Raw genomic sequence first — 14120 nt, 5'->3', positions numbered from 1 at the left:
TGGGGGTTCCAAAATGACCCTTCTGGAAGAGTTACAGGTAGCCCGGCCGGGGCTCTGCCGAGGGGCCAAGCACCCCCAAACAGTTGGGAAACTCCCCCCAAAATCCCATTTGGCGTTTCCCCGGAGCGCGGCAGGACGGGCGGGGGGAGATGCTTTGCACCGGGGAGGGCTGCGGGGGGCAGATTTAGCGTCGCTGTGCGGGGCACGGAGGCAAAGTGGTTTCTGAGAGAGAAGGAGACTTTCCCTGTGTCGCCCGCTTTGGGGCGTTTGGAAGCTGCGACTCCCAAATCCCACTGTGACACCCGCAGAACGCGCTCGAGCCTGCGGATTTATTTCAGTTGCGCTTTTACCTCATCAATTCAATAGTCCCAAAGCTTCCCCTTTGTGCCTCGAAGGTCGTTGGGCACCACTGAAAAGAGTCCGGCCCCATCGTCCTGACACCTGCCCTTCAGATATTTATAAGCACTGATGAGATCCCCGCGCAGCCTCCTCTTCTGCGGCTGAACAGACGCAGGTCTCTCAGCCTTTCCTCCCAAGGGAGATGCTCCAGCCCCTGAGCATCTTGGCAGGTCTGCGCTGGCCTTGCTCGAGCAGCTCCTGGCCCTTCTTGAAGCGGGGGCCGTGCCTGGAGGAGGAGGAGGCAGGCAGAGGCGTGATGCCCGTGGAGTTGCCCAGGCGCAGGGGTGGATGGTGGCCGGGGGCCCGTACGGGAGCTCTCCACAGCCAGCCCCAACTTTCCCCTTCTCGTTGCTGAGCAGAGGCATGACGAAGAGGCGGTCATTGACCAGGGAAGAACGAGCACCGTCGCCAATATTCACTATGAGAAGGAGGAGCTGGAAGGTGAGGCTCTGCTGAACCCCTGCTAGAGGGGCCGCCAGCCCAGCACGTTTTCCCCTTGCACAAAATCCCTACAAGGTGCCTTGCTCGGTGTCGCGTCACGTGCAGCAGGACGTGCCGGGCTTCTCACTAAAACAGCAGAGCGACCTTCTGTCGCTGCTTCATGAGCAAGTCTGCGTGTTGTCCAGCCGAGGCTGGAGGTGGAGAAGGGGTTTGGTACTTTCAGGGCACTTTGATGAGCCGGAGCCGTCACTTGTTGCTCTGTTTCTGCCAAGTTTGAGGAAAATAGGCTTGGGAAAAGGAGGTCCCGCGACAATCAAATTCAGAGAAGTCGGTGCTTCTCCTGGGATTTAAGCATGGCTTCGAGAGGCACCGGCCGCATCGACCGTCGCTGCGATGCCGAAAGTGCTGCCAATGGTGCTTTTTCGCAGGCCACCGGACCCTGTACGTGGGCGTGCGGATGCCGCTGGGGAGGCAGAGCCACCGGCATCACCGACCCCACAGCCAGAAGCCACGGGAACGGGAGAAGGACTCTGCCCTGACGGAGCCGGGCTACCGCTGTAAGTGCCGCCGCAGCGTTCCCTGAGCTCCTCGGGGCTACTTGGGTGCTGGGGTCTTCTGCAAGCAGTGCCTGGGGCTGGTTTGAGTGATGTGCTGTTCTCCCGAGGGAAAGTGGCGTTATTTAGCAAGACCCTCTTTTTCCCCAACTTTTCTCAAGTTTGTAAGGCAGTTAAATGCCTAATGGGTTTAGGCTCGCCTTCCTTAGAGGGATCCCGGGTTTAAAAGTGGGAACGTGGGGCAGGAGAGCTGCCCGTCGTTGTGCAGAGGTGGAGCAGATGCTTCTCCGTGGCTGCGTGCAAGGCCAGGCAGAGGCAGGGGAGAGGGGCGAGCCCAGTATTTCTGGCTGAGCTGGTGCCAGGCCGATGGCCCCTTTGGATGTGAGCGTGACGGGCCGTATTGAGGCATGGTAACGGGACGGGGCTTTGTCTTCTGCCCCCAGACACCCCATCCCAGCGGGTGCAGGTCATCCTTGGGACCGAGGAGGATGAGCAGCACGTCCCCCATGACTTGTTCAGCGAGCTGGATGAGATCTGCGTGAAAGAGGGGGAAGGTGCTGAGTGGAAGGAAAGGGCAAGGTAAATGCCTGCTGCGGGCGCGGTGGGAGAGGGGTCCCCACGCTGGCGGCGCCCCTGGGCTCCGCTTTCCTCTCTGCGGGACGGAAGGAGCTTTGGCAGCTGCAGGTGCCGATGGGAGGAGTCGCCTCCTCTTGCTGCCCCGTAGCTCTAGGAAAGGCCTTGCAGAGCCGGGGCTGTTTTCTTGCAATGGGGCTGATGGCACCCGCTGTCCGCAGGTGGCTGAAGTTTGAGGAGGATGTGGAAGACGGCGGCGAGCGCTGGAGCAAGCCCTACGTGGCCACACTGTCCTTGCACAGCCTCTTTGAGCTGAGGAGCTGCATCACCAAGGGCACGGTGCTGCTGGACATTTGTGCCAACAGCATCGAAGAGATTGCAGGTACCGTGGGCGCCACATCCCTCCGGGAAGGGCCGAGCTCGGCCACGTTCACTCCCAAATCGAGCCCTGCCCCAGCGGCGGGTCCTTTTCCAGAAGCCCCACTGGGTTTTTAAGTCATGGGTTGGGTTTGGATGTAGCCTGGGCGTGCAACAGTCGCACCAGCTTTTTCTTCCCACACGGGATCCTTTTGAGAGCAATTTGTGGGGTTGCAGAAGCAATTAGAGAATATTCTGCAGCCAAACAGGAGTGTGTGTGAGGGCGTAACAGGCTGCTCTTAGAAATACGGCGTCTGCGTAGGAGCTGAACCTCCTTAAATCAACTCTTTCTTACAAGCCGTTTCCTCACATTCTTTTTTTTCCCCTTTGCCTTCTTAACATGCCGGGATTGAAGGGGTTTAAAGGCAGGGTTTACCTGGCAGATGCCCAAGCAGTGTCTGTTTGTGGGGAAGGTAACTGAAGTTGACTGAGAAAGCGGCTCTGGAGAACTGATCTGTGACTGGGAGGTCTCCATTCAGCCCTTTCAGGAGGTGCAGGAGCCGGAGCCGTTCTTAGCACATTTCTCCCTGGGCTTGGCAAATTGCAGTCGATCGGCCAAGGAAGCTCTGGGAGAGCCTGTGCTCTAGATTGCCTAGAATTGGGTTAGGTGCGCAGAGTCAGACAGAAAGGCCAGGTCTGGCCAGAAAGAGGCATTGGTTAGAACGGGAAATACTTATCTTTGCAGAGGGCTGAATAAGCGCTTTGATGGCGTCTTTTAGCGCAGGAAAAGTCTTGCTTTCGTTGCAAAGGCTGAACTGTATGAAAATGTCTTGCTAAGCAAGGCTGAGCCCTCCTTAGGGTATCCTGCGTGGCGCAGCCTTCTCCAGGGGCTGCGGGGGTCGGGACTTGGCGGGGGTTTCTTCTCTGCCGGCTTGATTTCCCTTTGCTGTCCCCAGATATGATCCTGGGCCAGCAAGAAGAGTCCGCCGAGTTTGACGAGGGCGTGCGGGCAAAAGTTCGAGAAGTGCTTCTGAAGAAGCATCACCACCAGAACGAGAAGAAAAGAAACAACCTTCTCCCCATTGTCTGCTTGTTTGCTGATGTGAGCAAGAAGCAGTCGGACCCGCACCTCCTCGACAAGCCAGGTGAGGGTTTCTGCTGGGCTTTGGCCCCGTGAGACTTGTCCTGAAAAAGGAGAAGCGTCGCACTTGCTCCTTGTCCGTCTTTCTGAGTGTCTTTCCTTTTCCTGCCAGCCCAAACACTCACCCCTCACCCTTCTGCCACCGCTGCGGAAGCTAAAAATGGGGTGAGCCACAAGAGCAGCGCGATGGATTTAAGCAAGGTGAGACGCTTGTGGCTTTCTGAAGCCTTTAGGCGCAGATTTGCTCTTGCAAACGGGGCCGCAGAGTGTGCTGTAGAGTGCTGTGGGCTTTGGGTTTGGGGGAAGGGCCTGAACATGGCTTGTCGTGCCCAGGCGGAGCAGCACTTCATGAAGAAGATTCCCACCGGTGCTGAAGCGTCCAACGTGCTTGTAGGAGAGCTGGATTTCCTTCGCCAGCCCATCGTGGCATTCGTCCGCCTGACCCCGGCTGTCCTCCTCTCGGGCCTGATGGAAGTTCCCATCCCCACAAGGTCTGCGTGAGGAGCACAAAGCTTTTCTTTTCCAAACCCCCAAGAACACAACACCCAGTTGCGTGCATCAGTTTGGTGTCCTGAGGGAACGCGGGCAGTGGGAGCAAGCACGTTTCTCCCACTCCCATCTCCTCACCCTCATTTCTCCCTTCCCTGCTGGATCTTTGAAAGCCCTTGGCCAATTTTAATGAGAGTTGGCCCAAAACTGAAATTTGCCACCATCGGTTGTGATGAATTTCAAATGCATGGCGGAGGCGGTGAGCCTCTGTGTCCCGTCTCGAGCCGTGCTCTGGGCTGGCAGCTCCCGGGCATTCCCTGGGGTGCCCTTTGAGCAAGGACACGTTCTTCTCCCTCACTTTGTTCCTTTTGCCCAGGTTCCTGTTTGTTTTGCTTGGACCGGAAGGAAAAGCCCATCAGTACCATGAGATCGGCAGGTCCATGGCTACTCTCATGACGGATGAGGTGCGAGGAGATAAGAGATGCCTCTGGGTTGTTTTGGGCTTCCTTCCCTTTTCCCTGTGTCCGAGGCAGCGAGGAAGAGGCTTTGCTGTCCCAGCTGCCCACAGCTTTCCAGAGAGCCCACCCTTTGCTGGCGCCCCAAAGCAAACCTGTGGATTTGCACCCCCCACCACCCCCTGGAGGCTGAAATCCCACTGGGTGCATCCTGTGGCTCGTCCTTCTCCCCGGGTTCCCCAGCACGCTGTCCCCAGCGGTGGCATTGCCAGGGCCAGCCAAACGTCTCCCCTTTAAGCCAAAGGGTGTGGTGTGCCTTGGGGGCCGGGGGCCTTGTGGAAGAGATGAGTCCAAGTACCACGATGGACGGGTTTTTCCTCTTGGGGGAATATTTCCTGCCGTTTCCAGCAGGAAACGTGGGGGAAACCTGATGGAGTTGGAGACGTCCCTGCTCACGGCAGGGGGTTGGACTCGATGGCCTCGAAAGGTCCCTTCCAACCCGCACCGGTCTGCGGTTCTAGGGAAGTTGTTGTGCATTTAGCCAAGGGCTTATTGCGCTGGTTAGGGCGTGCGAGATGGGTTCTCCTCTCAGCAGGTTGTCTCCCCTCGGCAGGTTTTCCACGACGTTGCCTACAAAGCCAAGAACCGGGCTGACCTCGTGGCTGGCGTCGACGAGTTTCTGGATCAGGTCACGGTCTTGCCACCAGGAGAGTGGGATCCGTCGATCCGAATCGAGCCCCCCAAAAACGTCCCTTCGCAGGTGGGTGCTGCGGCCGAGGGGGATGCGAGGGGGAGGGGCAGGACGGCGGCACGGCTGGGGATGGTGCTCAGAGGCCCCAAGTCACGAGGTCCCAGTTTGACCCAGTCACACACCTGGACCAGAAGCAAAACAAGCCCGTGGTGACAAATACGACTCTTCATTATCTTATTTGGATTTGAACAGGAAAAAAGGAAGGTGCCAGGAGCTCTCGGTGACAGTGCTTCTCACAGCGAGCCGGAGAAACACAGTGGTCCTGAACTGGAGCGGACGGGAAGGTGGGAGCTGTGATAGTTTGGGTTTTTTTCCTGTTTGCCTCTGAAATCTGAGCATGCAGCTCCTGCCCAGCAGGATTTAGGGGTTAGTGAAGGGGCCAGGTGGGAGATGTGGGCAGCTGAGCTGAGCCACAGCATCACTGCACACAAGGTTTCTTGCTTTGGGGTGGAAGCAGATGTGTAAATAGCTCCAGGCAGAGCTCTGCTGCTTCGGAAAGCAAGGGCCTGTTGCAAGAAGAGAGGATAGGCTCCCGGGTTATTTCCTTTCTCTTGTTGTTGGAGGGATTGTTTGGGGAGCGTCAGTTTTTGCTGGGTCTAAAATGGGTAAAGGAGACTGCTGCTTCTTAGCCATGAGAGCTCTTCTGTGCCTGCGAGCGTCCTTTTGCAGCAGGGACAACTCCATGGGCTCTTCCAGGAAACGAGTCTCTTTTTTTCCCTTCCTCCAGGCTCTTTGGAGGTTTGATCCTGGACGTGAAGCGAAAGGCCCCGTGGTTCTGGAGCGACTTTCGGGATGGTCTGAGGCTGCAGTGTCTGGCGTCCTTCCTCTTCCTCTACTGTGCCTGCATGTCCCCTGTCATCACCTTTGGGGGGCTGCTGGGGGAGGCGACCAATGGCCACATAGTGAGCACCTCTCTCTGTTGGGTGGCATGGGGGAGGATGAAACTCTCGCAAAAGTCCTTGCTGCGGGGAATTTGCTTTGGGTTTGGGGGTGTTTTCCCCCTCCCCTGCTAATGATTTACGTATTCACGGCTGCCTCTCTTCCCCGGCCAGAGTGCCATGGAGTCGCTGCTGGGCGCATCCATGACCGGCATGGTGTATTCCCTCTTTGCTGGGCAGCCTCTCACCATCCTCGGGAGCACCGGACCCGTCCTTGTGTTTGAGAAGATCCTTTACAAGTTCTGCAAGTAAGGCTGGCTGCCGCGGCTGGGTGCTGCAAGAGCCTTCGCAAGAAGGCAGCCATGGAGCAAAGATGGTTTTGTCGGTGGCAGTTGTTAGATTGAAGTTGTTTTCTGTGTTTTGATGATTGTATTGAAAAGCAGGACCTTTTCATGTGAAATGGGGATTGTCCAGGACAATCCTTTGGTTGGGATGACTTGGATCCTTATTGCCCTGTTAGTGCAATTGCACTTCTATTGAGCCCCAACTCGCTGGCAGCAGATGACTGGGTGCAAACCCAGCCGGGGTTGGTGTTGGGGCGTCGGGGTGATGTGGCAGAACACTACCTTCCACCACAGGGCCCTGACCTCCGTTAGCTTCCAGGGCGTTAACACAAGATAATTGCTAAATGGTGATAAGGGAAGAATTGGCCGCCTCCTGCGGGTCCCCCCCCTGCACCGCAGCCCTGAGGCCGCCCGTAGTAGAACAGGGCAAGTGCATTTACCATCCCCAGCCTTGACACGCTCCTGAATCGCTGCCGATTTTCCCCGAAGCAAGGCAGGCAGGCACGGCTCGGAGCCTCTTGCTGGCCTCTGCACCCTTCTTTTTCTGTTGGTTTCCCAGGGAGTACAAGCTCTCCTATCTCTGTCTGCGGGCGTGCATCGGGCTGTGGACTGCCGCCTTCTGCATGGTGCTGGTGGCCACCGACGCCAGCTCTTTGGTGTGCTACATCACCCGCTTCACCGAAGAAGCCTTCGCCTCCCTCATCTGCGTCATCTTCATCTACGAGGCTCTGGAGAAGCTGAGTCACCTGCGAGAGACCTACCCTGTGCACATGCACAGCCAGCTCGACCTCCTCACCCTCTACTCGTGGGTTTTTTGTCCTCCTGAAACGCCGCTGCCCCTTGGCAGGAGCTCAGGGTTGCGCCTCCGTCGTCTTTCCCTTACCCCTGCCTTGGCTTCTCTCCTCCCAGCTGTAAGTGTGAGGCACCGACCCATCCCAGCAACGAAACCCTGCGCTTCTGGGAGAGCAACAAGATCAACGTGTCCGGTATCGCCTGGGAAAACCTCACGGTGACTGTAAGTGGCCCGAGCCACTGCTTCCTCGCGCCGCGGCCACGGGCTCAGGGGCATTTGCACGGTGCAAGAGTCAGAGGCCTTCCGGTGCTGATGGGCTTCCAGCTGTGCTGGTGCTGCTCTGAAAAGTCACGGCTTCAGTCTGATGGGGGGGTTTAACCTGCTTGGTCCTGCGAAGGAGAGTCTGCCTTGTCCCGGCCACCTGGTCCCCAGCGCTGTGGGGAATAACTGTCCTCCTCAAGCCTGTTGCAGGACAGTGTTTCCGCCCGGGAGCGAGGTTAAGTGGGTGGTTTGATTCTTGGAGCAGTTGGAGGACTTGAGTTCATGCTGGAAGGGAGTCATTGGCTTCCTGAAGTGGTTCCTAATACCTGCAGGCCTGGCTTGCTCACCCAGCGTGTCTGTAGGCGCAGGCATGAATTTGCATGTCTGAGCAGTCTCTCGGGCTGTTGTTGCTGGAAGCAGAGCTCAGGCACAGGGTGGGGGGCTCGTATGGGCGTCTTCGTCCCCTCTCGGCCGTGTCCTGGGAGCCCTGCCCTGGGAAGGGACGCTTTGCCTCTTCTCCCTTCCTGTCGCGTCTGTCTCAGCCCTCCTGCCCTGTTCCCTTGCCCTGTCCCCAAGAGCTGCCAGCACGTCCTTCCCCTCCGGCGTCACCTCCAGCCGTGGTTACCTGCCATTCAAGCGGAGGATGTGGCGTGGCTCTGTGGCGTGGTGTCCCGTCACAGCTCCTCTCTCCGCTCTCCTCTGTGCAGTTGAATGTGTCGCTTGTTCAGGTGCTGCTGCTGCTGCTGGTTACCTAGAAATCTCCGTGGGCAGCAGCAGTTACAGGGTCGTGGCTCTTGGCCCAAGAGCCTCACAACCCCCCGGTTCCCCGAGGTTTCCTTGCCGCACGGGCACTGCCTTTGTGCGCTGACGCTCTGTTTCGGCAGGAATGTCGGTATTTGCACGGCGAGTTTCAAGGAGCTGCCTGTGGGCGCGATGGCCCCTACGCACCTAATGTCCTCTTGTGGTGCTGCATCCTCTTCTTCTCCACCTTTGTCCTGTCGAGCTTGCTGAAGAAGTTCAAAACCAGCCGTTACTTCCCAAGCAGAGTAGGTAGAAGCTGGTGGCCGGCAGCAGTCTCCACGCTCTTTTCCCCAGAGGGCTCTCCTGGAGCACTCAGCAGTATTTGCCACCGCTTGGTCGAGCTGGGAAACGTTGCCCTTGAAGGCCAAGCCCTCCATCGGCTGGGCTGTCCCTCACGCAGCTCCATGAGTGCAAAACCACTGTAGCATTTCCGACCTGCCCCTTTCAGCTCTGGTTTCTTGCCCCAGGTACGGGCCACAGTGAGCGACTTTGCCGTTTTCCTCACCATCGTCATCATGATGCTCATTGACTTGGTGACTGGGATCCCGTCCCCGAAGCTCCACGTGCCCCATGTGTTCAAGGTAAGGGGGTGTTTTGGCGCGGAGCTGTTTGCGGCCCCTGGGGATGCCACAAGGTGGTGGCAGGGCAGGGCAGGACGGGGCTGAGTCTGGAGGAGATGCGGGTGGTGTGAGCATCTCCTCTTCCACCTCCGAGCGCATCCTTTCCTTGTGGGAACGAGAAGACGGCCCCGGCGCTCTGGAGACGCGCAGGAGAAGCAGCTGTAGGTGCTGGCAAAGAGGCCGCTGGCACTGCTGAACCCCCTGGGAGAGGGTGACTTGAAGCCAGGGCTGGGAGCTGCTCTGCCCCAGGGCTGGAGGGGAAACTGAAAGGCAGTGAGGCGGCTGGGCTGGGAGAGGATCGTGACATGCGTGTGCTTTGTCGCAGCCGACCAGAGATGACCGCGGGTGGTTCATCAGCCCCATCGGCCCCAACCCGTGGTGGACGGTGCCAGCTGCGCTCATCCCAGCTCTGCTTTGCACCATCCTGATCTTCATGGACCAGCAGATCACGGCTGTTATTGTCAACAGGAAGGAGCACAGGCTGAAGGTAAGGGGCTGCAAGAGATGAGCCCGTCCCCAGCCCACTGTGGGCTGCAGGAGTGGGGAGAAGCTCCTATTCCAAAAGCTTTGGGAAGGCGTTGGTGTGGGACGAGGTCGGGCTGTGTGGCAGGATGCTCTCCTGGGTTACTGATGACACGGGGAGCAAAGGGCAGGGGAGGGGAGGTGGGCAATCTTTCGGAGCAGCAAATCAGTCGGGGAGCAAGAGAGAGGAGGGCTTTTGTTTGAAAATGCCAGCGGCAGCTGGGGGAAGGAATCGTTCTGAAGAGCTGCCAGGGATAGCTCAGAGTCGCATCTTCTTTGCAAGTGGTGGCAATTTCTCTGTGAATGAAGAGAAAAAGTCGTTTTATGTCTTTTTTGTGAGAAGTCGATATCGCGCAGACTCTCGCAATCCGCTTTGTCTGAGCCCCTGTCAGATTTCCATGCGAGGGGCTTGCGCAGAGACTGGCTACATCCTGATTTGTTTCCAATCCTTGCTTTAAATTTTCAAGAAGCTGACTTCAGCTCAGTAGGGTGGGAGCGTGACTTGCGGCATTGTCGTTGCTCTTCTGCTGTGGGACACTCTGCCTCTTGCTTTGCTCCCTGCAGAAAGGATGCGGGTACCACCTGGACCTTTTTGTGGTGGCCGTGATGCTCGGGGTGTGCTCCGTGATGGGGCTGCCCTGGTTTGTGGCTGCCACCGTCCTGTCCATCACCCATGTGAACAGCCTCAAAGTAGAGTCTGACTGCTCAGCTCCCGGGGAGCAACCCAAGTTTTTGGGGATACGAGAGCAGAGAGTCACTGGCTTGATGATCTTTGTGCTCATGGGCTGCTCCGTCTTCTTCACTTCTGTGTTAAAGGTAAGAGGAAAATGGAAAACACCCAACAACCACGCGCTTTTGGGGGGTTCTGAAAAACAAGAGTCCCCCCTTCCCAGGCCTGAGTAGTTGTGGAGCAGAGGAGGAGGTGAATCCCAGCCCTTGGGGCTTGACCGGCGGTGGGAACCAGCCTCGGTCACGCTTTCCAGCCCTTCAGGCCCCAGTGTGCTGCGCTCTCGGCAAGCGAGCACGACGACCGCTTTAATGTTCAGGCGTCTTTCAGGCCCACCCGTGTTCGTGGGTTACAATTAGGCGCGTTCCGAGCAGTACCTCTGCTCCCTTTCAAACAGGCAGCACCTTCTCGGTGGCGATTGGCTCCCGCAAGCGCCTCAGAACAGCCATTCCAAGTAGCCAAACACGCCGAAATGGTCCCCGAGGGCTTCCTTGCGTGTTCCTCCCACAAAATAATGCCATCTCTAGGCTAAAAGGAGGCCCAGCGCCTTTGCGCGTTGCCACAAGAACACGTAGAAATGGTTTTCTACCGTCACAGAGCGCGGTACGCGGTAGCACGGGTGAAGTGACCTCTTTTCCTCCCACCTCTCTGGAAGAGAGGCTTATTGTGACAAAAGGGAACTCAGACGTTCAGCCTGAAGCAGAGCGTTGGCTCCCTCGCACGCACAAAATCTCTCCCGGTTAAAGTCCGACCCACCTCCAAGCCCGTGGGAGCTGCAGAGCTTTGGGCAACTTCAGGCAGTGCCCGTAGAAGAGAGTGGTAAGAGTGAAAATGTGATGGAGAACAGAACGGAGGATTCCATTCTTGTTTTCAGTTCATCCCAATGCCTGTGCTTTACGGCGTCTTCCTCTACATGGGTGTGTCGTCCCTCAGAGGAATTCAGGTACGGGCTCTGTTACAGCGCGCGGCACGTCTGCTCCCTGGTATTTCCCGGCCGTAGGAGCGGGCAGAAAGCCGTGGCGTGGGAAAACACCTCTCCGGGAGCAAGCGCTGAAAGTGTTTTGTGTGAGCAGCAGCTCGGGGGAGGCCCAGGAGGGGTGCAGGGCTGGGGGAGCGGGCACGGTCAGGGCTCTCTGTGTCACGGCTTAGGGCAGGTCGGGCTTTGGTGAGGTGGAAGCGGGGGAATTCAGTGCCAAGGGAAGGCAGTTTCTGCCACCGGTGGAAATCCTTGCCCCGGGGGATTGGGTGGGCCAAGAAATGCCGCTGAGAGAAGACCGTGGACTCCTTGCAATGTGGTGGGCAGCTCTGGCGGGCAAGCTGGGTGGAGCGAAGGGCAACTGGGGGCTGCTCCCAGGAGGAAGCGAGTGGGCTCCGCGATCTCTCCTTGCAAGCGAGACCCTGAGAACTGCCTCCGCGTCTCCACGGGGCCAGAAACCTTCCGCAGTCCCCCGGTGGCAACTTTTCCCCCTTGGCTTTTTGCAGTTCTTTGATCGCTTGAAGCTGTTCTGGATGCCGGCGAAACACCAGCCGGATTTCGTCTACCTGCGGCACGTGCCCTTGCGAAAGGTGCATTTCTTCACCGCCATCCAGCTGATCTGCCTCGTCCTGCTCTGGGGCATCAAGGCGTCCCGTGCCGCCATCATCTTTCCCATGATGGTAAGAGCCGCTGCCGGTGTCGGCAGCGGGAGGTTTGCAGCGTTGGAGGGAGATGTAGCGTCGCCTCTGGCCTCACCGCATCTTCCCTCTTCCTCACAAAGGTGTTGGCTCTCGTTTTTGTGCGCAAAGCGATGGATTTCTGCTTCTCCAAGCGAGAGCTCAGCTTTCTGGATGACCTGATGCCAGAAAGCAAGAAGCAGAGGTTGGGCGACGCCAAAACCGAAGCCCAAGAAGAAGAGGTAATGCTTGCTGGGGGCTCGGGGCCGGTCGTCTCCCTTGGGCTGTGAGATGGCCTCTTTCTGTCCCAGCTGGTCTTGAAATGTTGGGGGAGGAGCAGAACGCAATAGAAATAGATCCCAATAGCCCAGATCCCACAGCTTCAGCGTGTCTTTCCCTGAATTAGCAGTGAGCTTAACACTTGAGTGAGGGAGAATTTTAAAAAGTAGTCTTTGAGGAAAAAAGGTGAGGAAGATGATGATGATGATGATGATGATACTCACGGTGGGAAGATTTGCTGCTAATAGTGTTTTTAACCCTTGCAAAAGGTTTGGAGCGGAGGTCGATACCCTGCTGCACTAAGAGCTGAAGCTGCCATGGGTCCCAAGGAGAGGGCACATGCAGCGCTTTTACCGCCTGGTGTGTTTCTCTCCACTTTGGTCACAGACGGAGAAATTGATTTGTCCCTTTTTACGCCAGGAGTCCCAGAAGACGATGGCAGCTGCTGCTGCAAATTCCGTTCAGCTGGAACTGGGGGAGACCAGCGGCTTGGATATCCCACAGCAACCCAGTGACAGGTAAAGCCCCGTGGAGGCCCAGGGCCCCTGGCAGGATGGATCTGCAGGGGTTTGGCCCAATTTTCTCCACTTGCCTCTTTCCTGAGCATCCCTTAGGCACCAGCAGTCAGCTTGGGGGGAAAATCAGGGCTGCAGGAGGCGATGGCAGGGCTCTGCCTCCAAGCAGAGTGGCTGCACAGCTCACGTTTGAGCCCGGGCACTCTCATCGTCAGGGACTTTACGCAGCTGGAGAGCCTCGTACTTCCAGCTGAGGAGCTGCAGGCATGATCTGTAGCAGCAGTGGCTTAGGAGCCCGCTCCAGGGCTGCGCAGCAGCGAGAGCCGTTGCACGGAGCCGTTGCTCTGCAGCTCTCGGGCTCGCCTCCCAAAGCTCCTCACGCGGCAAAGGCCCCTGTGCTTGTGCTGAGCTTTGCTCCTCCGAGCCCCCCTGTTCCTCTCGCCGATGCTAACGCACTTGGTGCCGTCAGTTCCCAGAATCACGCGTTGCCCTGGGCAATATTTATTGCAGGGCTGATCCTTCGGAGATTAATATCTCAGAGGAGATGTCCAACACGACCGTGTGGAAGGCGCTGACGATGAAGAGGGAAACGCTCTGACTCTGGGGAGGAAAGAGGTAAAGGCTGGCCCGTGAGTGCGACCGTGCTCCTCTGCGGCGACGGCGCGTGCCTACGGCTGTGCCGTGCTCTGGCCAGCACTGCCGAGCGAGCCCTGGGCACAGGCAGCAGGGGCCGTGGCATGCAAACCAGCTCCTCCCTGCCGGGCTGGTGCCACACACGGGGCTGAATCGGCAGCAGCCGGCCGCTCTGGCGCTGACGACGCTCTCCCTCTTCTTCTCTTTCCCCCTGCCCCGGTTTTCACGACTAGGAATGTTGACTCTGAAGGAGAGGAGTGAGAACGTGACTGCGGGATGTGCCGACGCAGGCCCGGGGAGAAACCGCTTCCCTTCAGCCGGAGGATTCCCATTAAAGCCATGCAGATGTTGTCGGTTACCCTGGGTGTGCTTCAGGCGTTCGGTATCTCCAGAGCAGCAAAGTGAGGGGCGCATCACAGTCCGTGGGAGCTGGGTGTCGTTACGCCTCCGTGTGTACGTGCGTGTGTTGGTGCGGTTTTGTAGTGGTCGAGGGGCTGCTACCGCTCCCTCATTCAGGGCTATTTTTTCAGTCTCCAATTCCTCCTCGCCTTTCTCTTTTCTCCAAATATAAACTCTGAATGTACACAAACACCTTCTGTGAGGTGTGACGTGTTCTGCGCTTGCCTCTTCGTCCCAAAAAGGTTCGTGCTCTGGCTCGGGCTCCTCCCTTGAGTTCACTCCCGCGTCTCTCCCTGGGCCGAGAGGGACACCCTCCGTGGCGGGGCAGCGGAAGGACCCTCCGAGCAGTTGGGCCCAGGCGAAGGACGAGCATTTGCTGCCTGCGCTCCAGTTCCGCCCCCTTTGGTTCTTTTTTTGACTTCTCGCCTTTGCTTTGGCTCTGCCGTCGACCGGGAAGGTGCAAAGTGCAGAAATGCCCCCTTCTTGTTCCCTGGCTGTCACCTGAATGGAAGGGAGCACTGAACATGGAGCGCCT

General features: G+C 57.9%; 1 protein-coding gene across 1 annotated transcript; it reads left to right on the top strand.

Annotated features, from left to right (window-relative positions):
* Positions 1 to 682: 682 nt before the first annotated feature.
* Positions 683 to 13777, top strand: LOC142048621 (electroneutral sodium bicarbonate exchanger 1-like). The gene is made up of 24 exons (XM_075075692.1): positions 683 to 840; positions 1269 to 1397; positions 1838 to 1973; positions 2189 to 2349; positions 3281 to 3469; positions 3578 to 3666; positions 3799 to 3956; positions 4331 to 4418; positions 5023 to 5169; positions 5353 to 5444; positions 5888 to 6062; positions 6213 to 6346; positions 6942 to 7187; positions 7292 to 7397; positions 8321 to 8482; positions 8705 to 8818; positions 9183 to 9344; positions 9944 to 10195; positions 10981 to 11049; positions 11589 to 11762; positions 11864 to 12001; positions 12459 to 12556; positions 13064 to 13168; positions 13420 to 13777. The coding sequence occupies exons 2-23, from the start codon at positions 1298 to 1300 to the stop codon at positions 13149 to 13151; spliced, it is 3078 nt and encodes a 1025-aa protein (XP_074931793.1). The 5' UTR covers positions 683 to 840; positions 1269 to 1297; the 3' UTR covers positions 13152 to 13168; positions 13420 to 13777.
* The last annotated feature ends 343 nt before the right edge of the window (positions 13778 to 14120 follow it).

The sequence above is a fragment of the Phalacrocorax aristotelis genome, chromosome 26, assembly GCF_949628215.1.
Source record: "Phalacrocorax aristotelis chromosome 26, bGulAri2.1, whole genome shotgun sequence".
In the NCBI taxonomy this organism is placed as follows: domain Eukaryota; kingdom Metazoa; phylum Chordata; class Aves; order Suliformes; family Phalacrocoracidae; genus Phalacrocorax; species Phalacrocorax aristotelis.
This window is presented reverse-complemented; position numbering and strand designations above follow the sequence as displayed.